Source organism: Maniola hyperantus, chromosome 2 (genome assembly GCF_902806685.2).
Source record: "Maniola hyperantus chromosome 2, iAphHyp1.2, whole genome shotgun sequence".
NCBI classification, from domain to species: domain Eukaryota; kingdom Metazoa; phylum Arthropoda; class Insecta; order Lepidoptera; family Nymphalidae; genus Maniola; species Maniola hyperantus.
Window position 1 is genome coordinate 1564674 of NC_048537.1, and position 22725 is coordinate 1587398.

The 22725-nt window shown below is 36.3% G+C and overlaps 3 protein-coding genes across 3 annotated transcripts in view; 2 read left to right on the forward strand and 1 right to left on the reverse strand.

Annotated features, from left to right (window-relative positions):
• LOC117993805 (transmembrane protein 205) overlaps nucleotides 1–12886 on the forward strand; it is a 39240-nt gene extending 26354 nt beyond the window's left edge. Inside the window, exons 3-5 of the mRNA XM_034981672.2 lie at nucleotides 4551–4714; nucleotides 7299–7421; nucleotides 8261–12886. Of these exons, the coding sequence (XP_034837563.1) occupies nucleotides 4551–4714; nucleotides 7299–7421; nucleotides 8261–8422 (449 nt within the window). The 3' untranslated portion in view covers nucleotides 8423–12886. The remainder of the gene's footprint in view (nucleotides 1–4550; nucleotides 4715–7298; nucleotides 7422–8260) is intronic.
• Nucleotides 12887–14400: 1514 nt separating this feature from the next.
• Fancd2 lies at nucleotides 14401–18611 on the reverse strand. The gene has a single exon (XM_034981459.2). It carries the CDS (start codon nucleotides 18541–18543, stop codon nucleotides 14500–14502), a length of 4044 nt encoding a protein of 1347 aa, XP_034837350.1. The 5' UTR covers nucleotides 18544–18611; the 3' UTR covers nucleotides 14401–14499.
• Nucleotides 18612–19566: 955 nt separating this feature from the next.
• On the forward strand, nucleotides 19567–22725 carry Fic (FIC domain protein adenylyltransferase). Its single transcript, XM_034981578.2, has 3 exons — nucleotides 19567–20735; nucleotides 21552–21749; nucleotides 22259–22725. Exons 1-3 carry the CDS (start codon nucleotides 19702–19704, stop codon nucleotides 22389–22391), a joined length of 1365 nt encoding a protein of 454 aa, XP_034837469.1. The 5' UTR covers nucleotides 19567–19701; the 3' UTR covers nucleotides 22392–22725.

Here is a 22725-nt window from a genome sequence, read left to right on the forward strand (position 1 = left end):
CTAATTGTTTATTGGGTATTATCAAATTTGCATAATTTGCATTTTCTTATGATTTTCCATAATACTTGAATATATACTTGTCAGGTGTAAGACATTATTTATGTCGTCTAGGATTTTAGATTACCTATATCATTATCATCATGATCAACCCATCACCGGTTCATACAGAGCACCCCTTCTCTTCCCAGTAAGAGAAGGGGTTTGGCCATAGTCCACCACGCTCGCCAAGTGCGGATTGGCAGACCTATTTACCTATATCAAGTATGCACATTCCATTATATTAATATTATAAATAAGAAAGTCTGTCTCCTAGCTTTTCACTGCCCGTTTCACCGATTTTGATGAAAGGCACAGAGTTACCTGAGGAGATTGACTTTTCTGCTGGAAAATCAAAAATTTCCGTCAAAATATTCAGTTTCAGAACTAGGCAGGTACATGACCTCAAGGATTTACATAAGTAAAAACTTGTAAGTCCGTGTAATTTTAAAATTAGTAATTTTCCTAAGAAACCACAGATATTAGTTTCTAGAACGTTTCTAGAAACAAAATTATCTACATCGAGTTTAATTGGTCAGTCATCATCATCATCATCATCATCATCATCAACCGATAGACGTCCACAGCTGGACATAGGTCTCTTGTAGGGACTTACACACGCCACGGTCTTGCGCCGCCTGAATCTAGTATTCAAATGAAAACCAAAGCCGATTGGTCAGTATTCAAATGAAACCCAAACCTCCATACATTTGTATGGAGCGAGTCAAGGAGAGATCACCGTTAATAGTCGTAGGCGGTAAATAGCTAGCATTCATAATAATGCTAGCCAAACGTTTATGAATGAATCATGTTTCCATACAAAGCTACGGAAGTGCTAACTGGGAGATGTAACCTAGATCTGTCTGTCTTGCCGACATGAGACATCACACGTCCATATACGCATGTTTGATAAATAATTAATTTAATAGTGGGTATAGAGAGTAGAGAAACTAACAGCGCTTCTCAGTGCTTTGAAAAAAATCTAGACATTCAAGTTTCTAAAATTTTGCATACCTACCTACAGTTACGAATAGGTATTTTACAAAAAAATTGCATACCTATAGGTACGAGTAGGTATTTTACAAAAAATTTGCATACCTATAGGTACGAGTAGGTATTTTACAAAAATTTTGCATACCTATAGGTACGAGTACGTATTTTACAAAAAAATTGCATACCTATAGGTACGAGTACGTATTTAACAAAAAAAATACATACCTATAGGTACGAGTAGGTATTTTACAAAAATTTTGCATACCTATAGGTACGAGTAGGTATTTTACAAAAAAATTGCAGAGTAATTATTATTCCTGAGCCGTTTTCTGAGACTCTTTCGAGGTAAAGTCTTTATATTAACCGTAACGGGACTTTAACCGCCTGTTATGACCTTAGATTATTTGGTATCATTGACTAACATTGACCTTAGAGTGAATAAATTCTTTTGGACTCTAACTTAGACTTTGTTTAGATAACGTTAATATGAAGACTACGACTTGATGAGTTATCTAAGTTGATTTGACGAGAGTTGTTGATGTTGTTGAGTTGATGAGAGGGCATTTCATCATTTGTATGGGAAATATTCATACCAGCGCGGTAGAGAAAATACAAAAAATATTTCAAGTCGATTTTAAGATTATTTAGGTAGGAAAGTAGGTATAATTATTTTGGAAATGACAACATTATAGTACCTATAGGTATTTATTATATTTATGTACTTACCCATATTGTATTAATTATGCCTTGCATGGAGGCATTCCTTATGCATGTAGGTACATAATATAATGGTTTTAAATTGAGACTTCATTGTAATTTGCAAATTGAACTTAAACAGTTCAAAGAAATAATTACGGACGTTGAAAAACTTCAAAAATTCAGCATCGTTATTTTTTATGTGATCGAAACTTGGACTTTATTTCGAAAGCAAGAAGGTTCTAAGTAAGTGCTATATGTAATTATACAATTATTGTAGCTGATTGATGCCCGCGACTTTGTCCGCGTGGACTACTTACAAATTTCAACCCCCTATTTTACCCCCTTAGGGGTAGTTTGTGCTGTGCGTTGCTAGATCAGTCAGTCAGTCAGTCAGTAACCTTTTCCTTTTATATATTTAGATTATTAATATCTGTAAAAGTATTATGATTTCGTAAAAAATTATATAGATAAGTAGCTGTACTAAGTGGCCTGGCTATTTTATTGCATTTTCAAGATGATCTTTCTGTTAACAACTATGAAAAGGTGCGGATACTCTAGGTTATCTTTTCGAGTTATCATTGTGCCTAAATCTAAAATGACATGATTTGATACCTCCATACAAACCTGGATGCCTGTGAGTTCTCCATAATGCTCTCAAAGGTGTGTGAAGCCTGCCAATCCGCAATTGGCTAGCGTGGCAAACAGTGGCCTAAACTCTTCTCATTCTTAGAGAAAACCTGTGTCACTACTAATAGTGGGCCGGCTATGGGTTGATCATGATGGTGCAATTTTGGCTAGGAAACGATAATTTGTAAAATTACAGTAGCGTCACAGTTTTAGCTTAAGAATAACTAGTTAGTTATGCGCCAGATTTTCCTGTAGTCTAAATATAGGTTTAGAATATCTAGTTAAGTACAAAGCGCTTCCTAGGTACAATGCGAGCCCCGATCTGCAAATTGTTTCTGACGTGTTTCAACTTCCAATTGATGGGTTAATGTCTTCCGTACGTAATATTGATATGACCTTTGTTTTAAACTCTTTATACTCAAAATAGAATATTCAAAGTAGAACTAGGTGAACTAGAGATGTTCTTTTCCAGTTGACCTTTGACAATGGGGACAGGGTGAAAGAAACTGCGTATGTTATAGTGAATGAAGTAAAAGAAAAACAAACTTTCTTTTCCAGTTCACCTTTGGTAATGGGGACAGGGTGAAAGTGAAAGAAACTGCGTATGTTATAGTGAATGAAGTAAAAAAAAAAGCAAACATACATACATGTTTCTTACCAATTACAACCCGGGTATCTTCAAAACTAGAGTGAATAGACATCTTCTAGGTAAACGTGTCCCATCTTAGGCCGCATCATTACTTTCCATCAGGTGTGATTGCGGTCAAGCGTTTGCCTATAATGAATAAAAAAATAAAAAATAAAAATACTTAAATACCTAGGCGCTACTGGCCTTTCCATTCTGTTTGCATTGTATGATAGTTCTTTTTCTTTTGACACTTGCAATAATAATTACGACGACCTCCCTGGCGCAGTGGGACAGCACAAGTTTTATTTCCAGCGGGCGCTTTAGAATTTATAATTTCTAAATTATTACTGGTCTGGTCTGCGGGAGGCTTCAGCCGTTGCTAGATACAACCTTATCGGCATAGATGTACCGCCGTGGTGCGTTGTGGTACGAGGTCACGATATTAATTAAATTATAAATATTAACGTTGCCAGCAAAACAAGCTTAGTAACATCCCGGTAACACTTACAGAATTACATAAAAATACATATATAGTTTTTTTTTGTTGTTTTAATGTATGTTTGCAAAACTTAACTAGGTATTTTAATAGTGGCTATATTTATTTCAACTGTTATAAATAAATAAATGATTGTAGTTTATTATCTATGAGCGTATCATAGACAAAAGATGCTAAAAATAATAATTATTATTTATTTGAACATACGCAGGTACTTATTACGCTCGTAAATAACAATATACGTCATATTTATGATAAATATCCACTCTAATGTAGAACACACACAAAAACAACAAAAACAATTTGTAATAAAATCTAGATAAGATCAAAACAACAATTCCTAAGTAAATATAGCAAGGAAAGTTTCCTTAACAACCATAATACCTATAACCTAATGAATTGCATAGAAATAAATAAGTATGCAATAACTACCTACCTAACCTCAAATCAGCATTCGACCTAAATTATTCGAAAAACATTATCTCCATTGTCAAGACTGATCTTGTTTATTTATAACAGTCAAATAAAAGTAGAATGTATATTTGTAAGAATTATGACTGATTTTTCATTTTTATTTACTATTAATTGCGTATTGTTTATACCATCGTACCATACATAATAACCTTATAATATTCTTGTATCTATGTCTTTCATTTTAAACTAAAGAAAGTTTTAGTTTCAAAATTCAGTCTTTTTTTTAAATCATGAATTATTGACGAGCTATCGAGAAAAACGGTGTAATTGCACTTCTGACTTTTTGTTCTTTAATCCGTGCGTTTTCAGCCCACTGAATACAAATCTGAATTTCTAAGCAAAACGGCCTAAACTCTACTGAAATTGCGTCCAAAGTTCGTGATTTCGATCAAAATTATATAATTACAGTAAAGTTTCAAAAGCTTTCTTCAGTTTTTAGCTCCTGTAAAATTTCATTTCGTGCAATTATACCGTTTTGGTCGCCAGCTTCTCAATTACTATGTATTAATATTTGCAAATTACGACGACGCGACTTCGTTATCCCAATAATCGCAATCGTAACTAAGTCTATAATCTATTCATCTCTTTCTTCCACAGGCATCGTGCTATACTTCTCGCTCCCTCGCCACGAGTTCGGCCGCGTGCAGACCGTGCTGTTCCCCGTGTACTACGCGTTCAACTCGCTAGTGAGCCTCCTGGCTGTGCTCGCGTACTTCCGGACGCAATGCTTGACGCAATTCGTCAATACTTCCTGGGTACAAGTGAGTATCATCTTATCCATACTCCTATTCCTATTATAAATGCGAAAGTGTGTCTATCTATCTGCTGGCTTTTCACGGCCCACCCGTCTAAAAGATTTTGACGGGTAGGTACAGAGATAGCTTGCATCACAGAAACGGACATTTATCTACTTTTTATCCCGGAAAATCAAAAAGTTCCTACGGGATGTTAAACCTAAATCCACGTTACGAAGTTGTGGGCGTCAGTCATCTATTTGGTGCATCATCTAGTTTTTAATAAATTTCAAAAAAGGAGATTGAAGACTGATGGCTTCAAAATATTGGTGAATAATTGTTATTTACAAATATTTTAAAAGCCTAAAATTAAGGTCAATGTGATGAACAAGTGGGAATAATTGAGAGGACAAATGGGGTATGTAGGCATACCCCCCCCCCCCCCCCCTGGCCATGGCCATCTTGGCCTGTCGCGGAATATAGGTATTTTGGTTGGTTTTTTCACGTCATTCGACGCCACATAATATCACCTTGCTCTTTTCGCCTGATTCAATTTCATTGGCCTTAATAGTTTAATGATATGTTGGTTAAAACTTACAGTTTACAAGCACTTATTGAGATTTATATTGACACTTTAATTACCGACTACCTACACCAAAAGGAGGTAAAAACATATTCATTTCTTACCTACATTTTTGTATGCAGCAGTAGGCACCCTAGGTATCTAAGTATTATTTCAGCTAAGAAGCTGCCCCCCAATTGTGTAAGATTTCATCATTATCGTAATCGTCAACAAATTCTGCCCTTTGATTGGCTGTGAAAAAATGTAAACAGCGAATCAACCAATCAAAGGGCACAATTTGTTGACGATTACGATAACGATGAATAAGGTTTTCTTACACAATCGGCGGGTTGGTTGATCAGTTTTGAACTAAAATAGCATATTATTCAACAGGAGGGTAATGTAATCTCTTACATCACGGGCGCCGGGATAAATCCCAAGCGTAACGAGGGAGTTTAGAGTAATTACACCCGAGTCCCGAGCGTAGCGAGGGGGTTGCTCTTAAATCTCTGTGGTTGGTATTCCAGGTTCTTGGTATAGAGAAATATCAGGCATGCATGTTTCCTCACGATGTTTCCTTCACCGTTAAAGCAAATGATATTTAATTACTTAAAAACGCACGTAACTCCGAAAAGTTAGAAGTGCGTGCCCGGGATTGAACCCTCGACCTTTGATTAAGAGGCTGACGGCCTAACTGACACTAGGCTATCACAACCTTACACTACACATATAACACACAATTATAATACTTACCTATAAAGTGTTCTAATAAAAATCTACTGTTTACTAAGCTATTACACTGATCGCGAGCAATTTACTCTTATCCGTTGAGGAGTTTCAGTATCTATCTTCGAAGATGTTCATCAGATCTTCACCAAATTTAAATGGGACCAACTTTGAAGTATACCCTTTCGAACAAAAAAAGAATTTTCAAAATCGGTCCAGGCTTCTTCGAGTAATCCGGCTACATACATAAAAAGAAAAAAAAGATTCCGATGAATTGAGAACCTCCTCCTTTTTTTGAAGTCGGTTAAAATCACAAGAAATAGTTTATCACTCGGTTGTAAAAATCTTTTATCAATGTTATCAGTGATTGATTATATTATACATATACAGGTTGTAACCAGAACGCTAGCAAAAACTAAGCGTTATTTTTATACCTACTACCTAAACACAATAAACTCAATCCAATATCAATAAACATTTGGCTCATTTTGTGGTTTTAGAGATTTAGTATTTTTCAAACCCGCAATGTATAGCGTGCAAAACTCGGGTCAATGCCCGCCTACGACGCAGCATTGATTCTGAGTGGCGAACTTGCGGAACGTTCGTTGACCTATAGCGTCAGTCCGATGTTTTATTTGCAACATATCGTGAAATTTAAAAAATATAGGAATTATTTGTCGGGTTTTTCTTGTGGTACATCATATCAGTAATCATCAGTACTATCACCTGTCTTCGATTTTGCCAGCGTTCTGGTTACACCCTGTATACCTATAGATAATGTGAGAGGAAACGTACCTAATATTTCTGCAATCTACAAGGTTCAATGAATTGAAGGAACTATGTTGCAAAATATCTAACTATATAAACGTAAATAGATATTATAATTTAATAATATGTTTTTCCTGTTTGTTTGTTTGTCTAATCGTTTGTCAGCTGATCCCAAAGCCTTTGACTTTCACCGACTCTGAACTGAATTCACTGTAAGAGATGTAACAATCTCTACCCATCACCAGCCCACTACTGGGCACATGTCGTCAATTGTAACGTCACATGCCAGTACATATTTCATAGATTAGGATCTGGGATACTATAAGCGCGCGTTTTGACGTTTGATAAAAAGTTACTCATGGCACTTGAATGACATTGACAGGCGGGCGCTGTTGAAGAACAAAGGCTAGAATATTCAAATAAGAACAAAAGGGACACTAGACGGCAACGTTAGTTCCGATTTTCGCCACGCGCCAAGATAGCCTTGTCGCACTGTAACTAATGTGTAACTATTAGTAAGTATTATATGACTAAAGTTTATTTGCTTTGTTTCAGCTAACCCTGCTGTTAGTCGTATTCAGCATCGAGGCGTACGTGCGCCTCGTGCTCGTGAGGCCGATGCTGCGCGCCAAGCACGTGAAGACGCAGATGGAGGAGGCTGTGGGAGGCGGACAGGAAGTGAGTATGACATTACCATTTTTATTTTTTTAACTTGGGCTGAATGATGTTTATTCCCTTGCCGTGATTTTTATGAAAAAAAAAAATTGAGTTCAATTTTCGAACGCCATATTTTGTTGGTTTAATAAATCTAATAAGGGTCCGTTCGTAGAGCACACATACATGCATTATTTAGTAGAACAACAAATATTATTATCAATTGGTACGGTCTACCTATTTCATACTACGTAGGGATACCTATATTAAGGATGTCTATAAATAAAACATTAAGTAGTGATTATTCTAATGGTTTTTTTGCATAATTAAAAAAGTATAAAAATATTCTTAGCGTACATTTGACTTTAAATAATTGTCCTCGAATCGTATTAGATAAAATAACTAGAGCAACAGACGACACACATTTTAACGGTAACCTAAAACAGTCAATCAAAATTGAATGAAGTTTTGTTTATTTAATTAATGACAACGCATGTGTTTGGTATTTTGTTTCAAAAGTGTGGAGTACTTGTTTAAATATTTGGCTGCAGTACTACAGTGCAGACTAGTTTGTGTCGTAATTTCTTTGACTTTTCATTTTTAATTGTGCCGCTCAAAAGTTCCAGTAGGTACACAAATAGCCCACTGAATTCCAATGGCAGGGAAAGTACCAGCTAATGTGTAAACACTATTCAGGAATTCGGAATATCTTTTGATATTTATAAATATTATGAAACCCCATAAAAGTCTACAAGCTGGCCAGCACAGGCTACATGCGGAAAATGTGAAATGGCCCTGTAAATTTTCATTGAGTGCATGGGCCAATGTGTACAAGACTCCTAATGGTTTGTTCTATGTTTCAGGTTGGTCGCCTCATCCTCGGCGAATTGGCACACTGTCCCCGCTACCTGCGCGTTCTGAAGACCTTCCGCACATACCACTCCTGCATCGCCATGGGCACCATGATCACCCTCGGCTGCTCCTTCTACTCCACCATGATTATAGTCGACTCGATGTGCCATTAGAACAACTTCTAAACCTGAGGTGTTTTAAAATCGCAGCTATTTCTAGCACAATACATACTGACTCGTGTTTAGAGATGTTTTTGGGGCCAAATTAAAATTAGAGCATTGTGTGTAACTTTTTGTGTAATTTTGGATTTATTGGGTTTCCGCTAATTTACAACCTGTATGGCGATGGAAAATTAATTGTCTAATGCTCCGTCACGAGCGCCGTTAATTTTTACAAACGTCACACTGATAAGCAGGTATTTGTCAACTTTAGTGATGAGTTTTTGCGGAAAAAGTCAAAGCTATATACGCCCAATTTTGACATTTAGAATTTTTAGTTACGACCATAGGTTTTATTGATATTTAATAAATAACATTTAATTATTTTGCGGTCTTAACTCAAAATGTCTCTACGCGAGTCATGGGGCAAGCGCCACCATTACTCAAGACGGTCTCGAATTAGTTTAATAGCTATTGAATAATTTAGTGAATATCAAATAGTTTATAATCGGTATAATAATTATTAATATGATAATAGAAAATGACTATTTTTGACTACTTTGAAAAAAATGTGAATTCTGATGTACCTACAATAATTGAAAACTGAACTAAAAGCATGACTCAAAATTTACGAAAAATGAAGTTTAGTTTAGTTGTACTCAGCATTACTTAAGTATATATTCTTTGATATTATGTTTAAAAATTATTTTGTGTGTTTAAAAAGGAGAAATGACTTTGTGCCGTGGACTTAAAAATATATACCTAATAAAAAATGATCAGGTAGATATTTTTAATATAAGTAATAATTATATTTAAATTATTCCATAACGATTCAGTCTTGAATAATTTACGGACGCTCGCCCTTACTTCAATTGCATTGAATTCTAGAAACTTTTCACAATTTTTATTCAGTTGGAAACATTAGTATGCCTACCTTATTAAATTATACAGTATTGTTTATAATACAGAATCGTTTCTTATTTACATTAGTTTTATTTTTAGTTCGCCATTTTTTTCTATTTTCTAAATTCAATCAGAGAATAATTGCATTAAACACTTAGCAATCAGCTTAGCTTTTAATAATAATTTGTCAGTTGAAGACATTTATAGCGACATTTGCAGTCACAAACGTCGATAATTTTTAGGTTCTTGATTAAGATTGCAAGTGCAATATTAATGCAATAACTCTCTCATTTCACATTTGAGAATATTTAACATTGTAGCATTTCTGTTATGCAGTTATCAACTTACTGAAATACACGCCAGTCTGTTTCATAATTTTTTTATTTTATTTTTAGTTTATTAGCCAATGGAGTGAATTTGATGAATTAAATGAGAGGCGCTGGTCGCACGAAATGTGTTCTTGAGTGTCAATGGTGAGGGTTGTTCCAAATTGTAATATTGTATTATCAATGAAATTTATAATTTTATTTAGTTAATTATCCAAACTTATTAGTTACAGATCTGGACTGGATTTGACATTGGTGTTATTTCGTTTGAAGAACGCTCAAATTGAACTAAAATATTCAACTATCTTAATCAAGCAGTTCATAAAAGAATCTAATAATTTATTCTAGTTTTAGTTTTTGCGTCAACCGAATTAACATCATTGTTGGCACAAAATAGTCATAAGAAGTATTTAATTAGGTAGCCGTAAAAATGCAAACAATTTTAACTAAAACTATAATTATTGTATGATAATCATTAATACCTAGCACTTGTTAATAATAAAATTATTTTACTGTCATCGCCCGGTCCAGCTCTTATAGTGAAATTGTATCAACATTTTCATCAATCAATGTAACTTAATAATGCTGTTTTTGGAATTAAAGCTTATGACGGGGAACGCAACATATTGTGCGTCAAACAATCACTACTTGGAATACTAGTGATCGGCAAATAACTTGAGCGAAAAGCAGGGTAGAGATAGAAAGCTGGCGCATTGCAGAAAGCAAGGGCGCTGGATCAACCAGTCGCGTGCTTCCGCGCGTTAGAAATTCCTCACGCTTCAAAGCATTTCTTTTATGTGATCGATTAAACTTAGTCAGATACAATTTTCAATTTTCAGTATTGAAAGGCTTGAGGCTCTAGGGGTGCATGCCGACTCTGATTTTGCAGTCAGCTTTATATGTTTCCAAAATATGATTATTAAATTGTATTCATTGTACTTATATTGTGTGTGTGTGTGTAGTTTAGTCGTTTTAGCCATAGGTACTTTTGTCCTAAAAAGCGTATGGCGAACATATTTCTTGCCAATAATGTAATCAAAATGTCGCTATTCGATATAAATAAAGAAGCCATCACGACCGGGACCACAGCTGGCCTAACTGTAAGCTGCTTAGTTAGGACGATCTCGAATTGACTGCTTTCTATTTATTTATCTGCAATACTGGCATATATAATTTAAAGGAAACCCACACAGTGAAGTATTGAGTACATACGATTAAATTGCTCTATTTTGTAACGAAATGTAACAAAAAAAATCTATGTGATAATTCGACGTAATGGGATGCGATTAAACAGTGATTAGATATCGCCTAAAATAAATTTGTATGTTTTATTTCAAAATGTGGGCTTAACATTAGTGTTTAATGTAATTTAAGGTTTATATAAACACGACGCAAAACATCGAACAATCGTAAAGACTGAAAGCAGGAATTTGCGAGGTCGGCGACTTTTTTATTGCTTTTTTGTAACTATTACAATTATTTCTTCATGTAAAGGCATAGTTTACGAATTATATATGCTTTGCTGGTAGGTAATTCGGACATCTTGTACCTTTAGGTAGGTAGAGGTATTACAGACCACACAATTCCTAAGTATGTTAAAAATCAAAATATACTTATTAGATAATAAAATATATATTATAATAGACCCAAAGTAGATGTGGGGAACGCAATTTTATTGTTGAAACGTGTCCATCTACTTTTTGTAAGCATTTACTTGCTAATACAGATAATATGCGTAAATTATTTGTACAAATAAATAAGACAAAATACAGGGCACTCAAGTCTTCAACTAGAATAATTTTCAGTCACTAATGAGTTTGCAATAATTTTGGATAGTTAATTTTAATATTCATTTAAATCTACTCAGAAATAAATAGGATGCGACAACTAAATTGCAGTATTATTTTATGCTTGCTCGTGTTAATGAAATAAGACCTTTAGGCAAAGACTACAGAAAAATATAGACCGCACACAACTGTACGTTTGCAAGATGTGTTATATTATTTTCCTTTAATCTGTGTTTTACATCATACATGGTAGATAACCTAGGTAGTTCAAACCCCACCCATTGCATTATGGTCGTACCTACTCCTAGGTACCTCCTCGCTTTGCGCTTAGTTAAAAAAAAAACCCGGCCAAGTGCGAGTCAGGCTCGCGCAACGAGGGTTCCGTACTACAATCAAATTTTTCAACATTTTGCACGATAATTGAAAAACTATGATGCATAAAAATAAATAAAAATCTATTTTAGAATGCACAGGTGAAGACCTTTCATATGATACCCCCATTTGATATAGTTATCTTACTTTGAAAATTGAAAATCCTAATTATTATTATGACCACAATTAAATTTTTTTGTGTGATGTAACCACAAATTCACGGTTTTCTGATTTTTCCCCGAATGTCAGCTATAATATCTACCTACCTGCCAAATTTCATGATTCTAGGTCACCGGGAAGTACCCTGTAGGTTTCTTGACAGACAGACGGACAGACAAACAACAAAGTGATCCAATAAGGGTTCCGTTTTTCCTTTTGAGGTACGGAACCCTAAAAAGAGAAAAATAACTAGTTAGATAGTTTTTAAATAATTTGTAGAGCCATTTCCATTATAAATAATATTTATCTCGGCTCACGTGTCTAGTCGACGTTAGCCCGACTAGTTTCCCCGAGTAGAAAAGGACCCCGGATGGGTTCGAAACTAGTCGGGCTAACGTCGACTAGACAAGTGAGTACAGCCGGGATAGATATTATTTATAATTGTAGAGCCTTATTCCGTTAATAAGTCCCGCAAATTGCTATTGCGCTGGAACCATGTCTCATTAACGTCGAAATGCCGTTTTGACGTCAGCCGAAATAAAAATGTACCATCGGCTCGAAACTTCAGTCTAGTGCTGACGTCACTAAAATGGCGTCTACGTGCATTAGCAATTTGCGAGACTTATATAACGGACAACATTTGTGATTGGTCAGTCACTCAAAATGGTTAACGCCCACTGACTTTGTCTTTAACATGGGATTACGTAACAGCAGCGTAACGGAGAGCCCTTAGATATTAACTTCTCTCCGTGGATAGAGATAATTGGCAGAAATACTAACTTTCGTTCAGTAAGTTTAAAATGTACCTATCTTTGACGTGTGTAACCTATTATAATGATGATCTGAATGTCCTACAGTAAGGTTTTGTTATTTATTCGAAAGAACGAAGAAAGTATTACAACATGAATAATTAAACATATTAATAAATTCTTTACTGTTGTTTATTTCGCAGACGATAATTTTTATCGCTTGTTAGACATCCCTTTCATTATGTTTGCACTAAATCTATTAGCCAAGATTAAACCTAATCTTGGCTAGTTGGTAGGTAGTTTTAAACCTCAAATCACAAAATGAGGGTAGAACTATTATATTACTAGGTGATGCCCGCGATTTTTAAAATTCCCGTGGGAACTCTTTGACTTTCCGGTATAAAAATTAACCATGTCCTTCCCAGGGATGCAAGTTATCTCTGTACTAAATTTCGCCAAAATCGGTTTAACGGATAGGTCGTGAAAAGCTAGCAGATCGTCTCGTCCAGATAGACAGACAGACACTTTCACATTTACATATATCTAATATTAGTATGCTGGAATGGCAACCTCGCACCGGAAGACGCAGCGTTGGAAGGCCCCCCAGTCCCCACTAGGTGGACGGACGACATCAGACGAGTCGCAGGGAGCCGCTGGATCCAGGCAAGACTGTGGGCGTGTGGAAGTCCCTACATGAGACCTGTTCAGCAGTGGACGTCTATTGGTTGATGATGATGATGATGAATATTAGTATAGATTAAACTGCATACCTACCTAAAAAGTTGACATCGTCGGTTTACTACAAGACTCATTTGCAAAAAATATCAAGTATAGTAAGCGACAGGTCCAGATGGCAATCGGGGTGGGGACACCCCGCGCTCGCCTGCACCGGTTTAGCGCGGGTGTGCGGGGCGTCCCGCCGCCTCATACCTCGAATGCCATCTCGACCTGTCGCATACAACCTGTTCCGTGCATAGTTGTTAGGTACTTGTAAAATGTATTAGGAAAACTCAGTAGGTAAACCGACACCACGCATTAGGAAACATTAAAATATTTTTTTATAATTTATGAATGAGGTTTCCAGGCAACGTTTGAGATAATTTTCATAGATGGCGCTGAGTATTTCCACTTCTAAAGATGAAAAATTTAAAATCGGATGCGAAATAAATAATTACTTCTATTATAGTTCACAGATTTTGTGGGGGAAAAAAGTATAAGGAAAACTGCAGTGCACGTTGGCTCTTACTTTTTCATCTTTAGTGGTGGAAGTATTCAGCGCCATCTATGAAAATTATCTCGAACGTTGCTTGGAAACCTCATTAGGATGAAAAGTTACCTACCTACTTCAAGTTACTAGTTACTTACTCTAGTCTTTAATTTTAAAAAACAAAGCCCGTTTACAAACTTACAATTTAATTCCTTTTTTTCTTATCATAGTAAATATCTTTTATATTTTTGAGTGAATTCTCAGCATATTATTCTCATAAATTATAATCATAATATGTATTTATTTTATTTATCATAACTTTATTAAACTTTCAGGAGGTATCTACTGTGTCCAATATAAGGGCCATCATCGGCATAGGTATTATATTTGGAAGGTCAATAATAAATGCAATTTATTTATTTTCTGCTTATTTTTTACGTAATTTTGGCAGGTAAAAACCAATAGAATACCTACAAATCAAACGAAAAAATTATAACAAGTGGTATTTTAATATCTACAAGAGTTGCAAAATGCCGATGTTCTTTACAATTTGATTGAAAAGCATAATAAATAAGAGTAAATATCACAATCACACAATATCACTGACGCTTCTAGAATCAGGATTAAGCATTTCATTATCTGTATCATCGGTGTCATCATCCGGCAACTGCTCGTCACAATCCTCTACCGACTCATCAACTTCTACGCTCTGCTGAGTCGCAATCACTTCGCCATCGATGTTCTTATTTTTGAGAATGCCCATCCAAAACGCATCAGAACAATCATTCGCAGCTAATACCGCTTTCACTTTATATAGAAGCGTTTCCAGTAACTGTTTCATGTAAGGAACTTTCCCTAGCAGAGCCTTATCTTTCTTCGCCCTGAAATGACGGCCCAAAGTTTGCAGAAATCTCGTAGATTGCTGTAAAATCTCCAAAATTTCTTGTACTTTCTTTGTTCTTCCCTTAAACTCCAATTCTATTATAGGTATTCCGAGCTGCACGAATAATCTAATTATAGGTAGCGACTTTTTGAAGAAAGCGATCAAAATATTTCTTACTTTGAGAGTTTTAGCCACTTCTGACATACATTTTAAAACGAATACGACTTCTCTCCATAGATCCAAATGCTCCAAATTAGTTAAGCCTTTATTTAAAAATCTTTTCGCCGATTCCTGAAGAGCGCTGCCAATATTCCTGTATAATATGTGTAAATTGTTCTTATTTATACTTGGATATGAAACCAATGTGCTATTACGACTTTTCAAGTCTTGTACTTCATTAATTAGCAACAGAATGGATTTTTTAAGTTCTGATACTTCAATATTTTTAAGATTAAGTTGCAAGAAGTTGTCAATGCTCTGGTTAAAGAATAAACCTTTTTCGGCTGCCCCACTTGCAGTTTTCCATTCACGGGAGAGAAAATGCTGCGCCATTTTTTTCAATATTTTTGTTACAGTGGAGCTCGAACTATGTTCTTGTAGTGCGCTGACTACGTCGAGTAGTGCTACCGCAGTAGTCAGTTGCACGCAATACTTTTCGTGCCTTTGGAAATATTTGGCAACAGTTAACAACAATTGTTGCGGAAAAGTAGCATTTTCGCTATCCAAGCTTGCAATTGAGCGCAACGAATTTTCTAATAGAGCTTTGTGTTGAATTTTAAATCCCATCCATTTAAAATATGTTGTAAACATGTTGAATATGTACTCCAAACTTAGAATATAGTCAGAATTTTTATCACTTGTCAGAAATTCTTCATTAGCATCTTCATTATCACCTAAAGACTTGTCTAAATATGATGTAATAAGTTTCAAATGGTCAATTATTTTTGGAATGATATCATTTATAGACTGAGCATATTGTTCAGCTTTTGTACAATCATAAGCTTCTGTAGAGTCTTGCTTTGTAAGAAAAGTCTTTTTTTTAATTCTTGAAATCAACACATTTTCCAGACTGCAGTTAATACATTTTAATATAAAAGGAAAATTTTCAATGTTTAATCCCGTTTCCTCTTCTGTTAGATTATGTTTAAGAAGGTTCAATATGCTTAGGCTAAATGGTCTAAAAGTTATATTTTGTACAAGCCCCATTTTATTTTTAATAACAATTTTGTTATTATTAACTGATGATTGTGACTTCATTGTTTCAGGTAAAACAGATTCCTCATTTGTTGCCTTTTTTTGATTTTTTTGTTTAATGTTTTGTTTTTTATTATTATTTTTTGCAATGTCACTATTGTTTCTTAGACTGGATATATTAGCCGGGGGCTTGTAAGTAAAACTAATTTTTAATAATATCGTGCTAATCAAATTTTCCAACTTTTGAATATGTGCAACTCTACTAAAAAGTTTTGATTTTAAAACATCGTCATTGTGAGCTGCAAAAGCGTTTAATATTTCTCGGAACCAATTGGCACAATGTATTTGACAATCTAGAATATGAGATATAGCATCGGAACTCATGTCCTCAATAGAGTCAACATCAAAGGCGGGCATAACAACCGGGCATCCCAATAATGCATCAATTTGTGACAAATCACCATTATACTTTCGTACATGTAATGCTTGTACGAGCTGAAATAATGGGGACAAAATTAGCATATTGACACCTTCCTTAGCTTGTAAAGTCATACTTGCAATGTTAATCGCTAAAACTTCATCTACTTCACTGTCTGAATTTAAACAATATTGGATGTTAAGTTTTAGATCTTTGACAGTGTTGTGTTCAAAGTTGTAGACTACAAAATTCTGCTGTAAATCGTTAGTAACAGCATCAGTTATCCAATGTAGAAAGTGTTTATTGATATAACTAGTTGATTGGATTATTTTACTTAATTCATCGTAGAAGAACGCTGTCATATCGGGAAGCTCTCTAGTGTTGTTGCTGATCGACTCTATGATTTGTGCTGCTTCTCGTATATCACCTTCAATCAAATGGTTTACTAATGAATAGCTAATGTCATCGGCAGAATCTATTGAATCTTGTTCTCCATCTTTAGATGCCATGAGATACTTAACGGCATGTATGCCGGCGAGGATTCCTTGGATTTTAATGGTGGGGTTGGAGCTTCCCAGCTCTTTTCTAATAATCATGTGAATATCATCCCTGATTACTGAATTCTCGTAGCCGTATGCGAGGCCACATAGCAAGTTCATCACAGCCCTTATTTCAGGTAAGCTCATGTCGTCCATCCTATCTAACAGTTTCAACATTTGTACACTTTGCGGCTTCAATACGGACATATCTTTTGATGCAACCTTGTTCAAAATTGATAGTATATTTATGACACATTGTTTGGAATCTAAACCTAGTTGCAACAACTCTGCTACAATTGTTTGACAAAACTCTTCAAGCTTGGAGAACATTATAGTGTAAATATGGGAAGCAAAATTTTGAATAACAGGTTCGGCCTTAACCTCCAAGAGAGAATTTGTCAAGGTTATGAGATGCTTCAGATAGTCTTTGAATATCGGTTTGAATTTTTCAAATGCCTCATCCAGTAGTTCTTCGTTCAATATATTGCTTTTTATTTGTTTCCGAATCAAACTTTCCAACTGCTTCTGCCGTTCTTCTGAAGTGGAATATAGAATTACCATGATGGCGAAATCTATTGGTTTGTGGTCAGTGTTGAGTGTACACATGAAAACAGCCTTTAACCAAGCATTAGCAATAACTTTAGATGACACTATTGAGTTCCTTATAGCGGTAGCGGTGAGAACTTGGCTTGACACAATTTCTTCAGGTTTATCGATGGAAGTCGACCAACTTAATGCACTTCGCAATCCCTGGACCACTTCCAAGTAGGCATTGTCAGATGTGCGCCCCGGTATGAGGAGGAACTTGATAAAATTAGGAAAATAATTACATTTAGGTATAGTCATTAGAATGTTTAGGGTCTTTTTCTGCAGCCGTTCATATTGCTCATCAGACAAACACAGATACGAGAGACAGTCTAGGATCGCAGGAATGAGCTCGTGGTCTTCACTCAAAATCCGACTCATTTCTGCTGCAATGTTGTCATGCGCTTGATCGCCGATGATGTCAGGTATAGCTGTGATTATCTCTAGACGTACCATGTGTTCCGAAGCCACATCTAGAAGACTGATGAGGTGTATGGAGATCTTATTGCTGTCAACAATATTGTCTAATGTAGAAAAGCATTTCAGTATCATCTGTATCCACGGCCCACATTTAGAATCAGCGGCTAAATCTATAGCTTTCTCGAAAATGAAATCAATCAGTTTGTCCTGAAGAATTGGTACACTGAGTAATATTTTTACAAGACTATCAGACACTGTGCAGCTCTCAGGACTGTCGGACGTCTTCCTCACGATATTCGGGAATAAATAATGTTTGAAATCGGTTGAATCTTGACATCGTTTTTGAAAATTCGAATAAAACTCCGATACGTTACTGGGGTAGTCTGAATGTTTTTGCAAGTTTTTTTTCAAGTTTCGTATTATAATGACGGTTTCCTGTGAAGTGACGCACTTATCGGGGCTCTCGTGGACTTCTAAGCCACATTCCTGTAACACTTTACTGAAGTAGTCATCGCTGATAATATTCTTCAGTCTTTTCCGCTGGCTTATTTCCTCATTTTCAGTTCTTTGCGAGGTTCTTTTAAGCCTCATCATCCAATAAGATCACCGACCAGAAGATACCTATGTTTCGACTGGGATAAAAGTTTCGACTAAAACGTAGTGATTATATTATACTCTTTGGTTTCGACTCAAATGACTATAATAATTGTACCACAGAATTGTACATTAAAAATTAGCTAACTAACTCCGAGTCACAGATTATTATAGGGATACTACGAGAAAATGAATAACAATAACAATTTTATTTTATATTTAATCTCTGTAATAATATGGGTACAATTTGCCTGAAATAAATAACATTATTATTATTAATAACAATTCAATCTCAATATAAGATTTTAATCTATGATAAGATTTGACACAGCACAAGTACCTCGAGTTCCGAGCATAAATACTGTAAGAGGCCCCGCACACGGTCAAGCATGTTTGTCAAATTTTACGTGTTTGACAAACATGCTTGACCGTCTGCGGTCGTTGTTCACGTGTTTGTCAAACAAACTACGTGCCTGTCAAACAAACTACGACGTGTTTGGCAAATTTTATAGACGGTGTGTTTGTCAAACATGCTTGATGGTGTACGGCTATGTTTGTCAAACAAACGTTCCATTTTAGCTCCATATATTTTTTTCCGTAAATTTTCATGTGTGAATATATTTTGCTGTCTTGATCATTCTCGTGCCCAACATTTCCTTTTTTTCTTTTTTTTAAACACATTGCTAAAGTTAATGCAAGAAATCCTTGCGCCTATGCTCAGTGCAGTATCCCTTTCTAAATTCTGCGTCGAAACTGACGCCTTGTTTGAAAAACGTGTTTGGTACGCCTGTTTGACAAACCTGTTTGAATGGTGTTTGCACCGTGCTCTTGTGTTTGATGCATTTTGATGACCTTGATCAAATAAAACGTCACAAAACGTAAAATTCGACAAACATGCTTATGGGGCCTATAAGATTCCGAGCAGCAAGATTAACTCCAGTTTTGTCTATGCCATTCATTCTCTAATGTCAGTGTCAAAACTGTCAAGCAAAATCAACTGTCAAAATGGCTGTCGAACCGTGATCTTACGTGTATTTCTGTCATTTGGTTATTTGCAATAAGTGGTTTTATTGCGATACACGATGAAATTTAAATTATTTACAGTGACCAATTCTGTCAGTTTATCAGCAAGATTAGTTTCGGTGAGAAAAAGTTACAATGTACTTCCTAAATAGATCGTCGCAGGTATCACAGGTCGAAAAGATGAAGTGCGAATCAGAGAAGCAATTTCACTTGAAAATGATTGTGGATAAATGTAAAACGGTGCTGATACTGTCGAGTCTGGTGTGTACGTTTGCCGTTCTGATTTCCTTTCACAAGCTGCTGAGCCATGACATTAGGATATCCAAGCCGTTTTCACCGTTGCCAGCTGGCCTGTACGGGACGTATCTCGAAACTTTTGTGGAACAGTCGCCTCTCCCTGCCAAGAAACGGGATAAAGCTCACGATGCGGAAGCCGTAGTGTCATTAAACGCGGCGTTAGAGATGAAGAAAGTAGGTAAGGCCGAAAAGGCTTTGAAACTGTTCCAACACGCATTCGCGTTGTCCCCCAAACACGCAGACATTCTAAACCACTACGGAGAGTTTTTAGAAGAAACTAAAAAGGATGTAGTGAAGGCCGACCAGCTGTACACATTAGCTTTAACAAATTATCCAGAGCACTCTGGCGCTCTGATGAACAGACAGAGAACTGCAAGTATTGTAGAGAATTTAGATCGGGAGATGTTGAGAAAGATTGATGAGAAGCGAGACACTCTGCTCTCTATACCTGAGAATAACGCCGCTCTGTGCCGAGCCAAGAAAGAAGCTTACTTCCAACATATTTATCACACTGTAGCAATAGAAGGCAACACTATGACTTTGCAGCAAACTCGAAGTATATTGGAAACTAGAATAGCTGTTGAGGGGAAGAGCATAGCAGAGCACAATGAGATCCTTGGTTTAGATGCAGCAATGAAGTATATAAATACGACATTGTTGTATAGAATAAGAGACATTACTATGGGTGATATATTGGAGATACACAAGAGAGTCTTAGGGCATGTAGATCCAGTGGAAGGCGGCCAGTTTAGAAGGACACAGGTGTATGTGGGAGGTCATATACCTCCAGGTCCGATGGAGATTCCGAAGCTTATGAGTCAGTTCTTGGAGTGGGTGAATTCTGAAGATGCTTTGGAGCTACATCCAGTGAGGTATGTGTTTTACTGCTTAAGGTTTCATCATCATCATCAGCCTGTGGACGTCCACTGCTGGACATAGGCCTTCCCTAAAGAGCGCCACCACACCGGGTACTCTGCCTTCCTCATCCAGCCACTTCCCGCCAGCCTATTTATATAGTCGGTCCATTATGCTGGAAGGCGTCTATGACTTAAGGTTTTAATTCCTTTGAATCGTCAGACAGATGTTTATCTTTTCTTTATAGTTGTGATTCTTCATTGCTGAGGGTCATGACTCCTGTCCATTAATCACATAAAGGCAGAAATTCTCTCTGGATAATAATGTGGTGGGTTCCCAGATCCTTCCTTGTTCCTTTCTTTTAACTTTAGTGAGTTGTTTGAACTCACAAAGAGAAGAAAATTTACATTTTTAGGTTGTACAGTTATTATCAGACTAGCTGATGCCCACAACTTCATATGTGTGGTTTTGATTTTGAAAATCCTTTGGGAACTCTTTTATTTTCCAGGATAAAAAGTAGCCTATATAGCTCTCCAGAAACTATACCCACACAAAAAATCACGTTGATCCATTGCTCTATTGAGACGTAATTGAAGGACAAACCAATAAACCAACATATCAACAAACAAACACACTTTCCAATTATATTATGGACATAATGATTATTATGTATTGAACAATCATAATTCATAATATTTTGTGAGTAGGGGGGAATTATGATCTCATTCCGGTCAGGTTTTGAATTTCCGATTTTTAGAGTCCATTTATTCTCAAATCAGCTCTCACAAGGATTTGCAGGGTTATCTTATCGCTGAAAACCCCAAAACTTTCAGGTACGCAGCCCTAGCACACTACAAGCTGGTCTACATCCACCCGTTCATCGACGGCAACGGCCGCACGTCGCGTCTGCTCATGAACCTGCTGCTGATGCAGGCGGGCTACCCGCCCGTCATAGTCGCCAAGCAGCACCGCCACCTCTACTACCAGCACTTGCAGACTGCCAACGAGGGAGATGTCAGACCTTTCGTGAGGTGAGTACTGGCATCAAGGCAACAAAAAAAAATCCAGGCAAGAAAAAAAGTTGTGAATTTAATAATGGAATCATTTTCGTAATCGGCACCCATAAAACCTATAACACATGAATGATTTCTTCTAAGAATTTTATGTCTAGCATTTTTATTTATTTCATGTAGGATAGCATGTGCTACTTATGTGTGACTCTATCACCATTTTGGAAAACAATTTCTACTGAGTATTATTAAATGAGAAAACCATAAGCAGTTTTTTTTATTGAATGATTTTAACAAACTTAGTCACTATATTACATAGATTATTACATACATACATACTTACTAATACATAGATATTTCTATCATGCACAACTATGTTAAATCATTTAAAAGTAAACACTGCATGCAAATTCCATACAGTATGTCTGTAGGTATGGCTAAAACAGTATATATTTGCAACCAAGTTGTCTCAAAATTTGCCCTGAAATAGATAATTTTCAAAATATAATTTAATTTTACTATGTTCACAGATTCATAGCGCAGTGCACGGAGCGCACCCTCAACCTGTACCTGTGGGCCACCAGCGAGTACAGCCCCAGCGTGCCCGCCATCGGCCACCCGCACATCCTCACTGGGGAGGGCTTTGACGACGACCTGCTATGATGACTGAAGGCGGAAACAAATTATCGGACGCGGCTGACCGACATAGCTTATCACCGTGACTTATAGGATCTGGATAATAAAATGCAAACTATCGGACGTAGGTAGCGGACGTAACCTTGAGCGCTCGGACGTCCGATAGACATCTCGCAAGCCGCGTCCCAAACGACTGTTCACCTACAGAACATCCCGTTGAATAAAAACTATCCAGTTTTTCTGTGGGTTAAATGGTCAGTCACATCCTTTCTACAAATGTAAAAATATAGTGGGTGAGATTGCGCAAAATTCTCAAATTAGAGTAATAATTATTGCTTTAAATAGATATAATAGACCAATA

Excerpts from the sequence above, each read along its gene's own strand:
- Fancd2 (XM_034981459.2), bottom strand. The coding sequence starts at position 18,543 with ATGATGAGGCTTAAAAGAACCTCGCAAAGAACTGAAAATGAGGAAATA.
- Fic (XM_034981578.2), top strand. The coding sequence starts at position 19,702 with ATGTACTTCCTAAATAGATCGTCGCAGGTATCACAGGTCGAAAAGATG. Across the intron at positions 20,736-21,551 it reads TTGGAGCTACATCCAGTGAG|GTACGCAGCCCTAGCACACT; the intron begins GTATGTGTTTTA and ends CAAAACTTTCAG. Across the intron at positions 21,750-22,258 it reads GATGTCAGACCTTTCGTGAG|ATTCATAGCGCAGTGCACGG; the intron begins GTGAGTACTGGC and ends CTATGTTCACAG.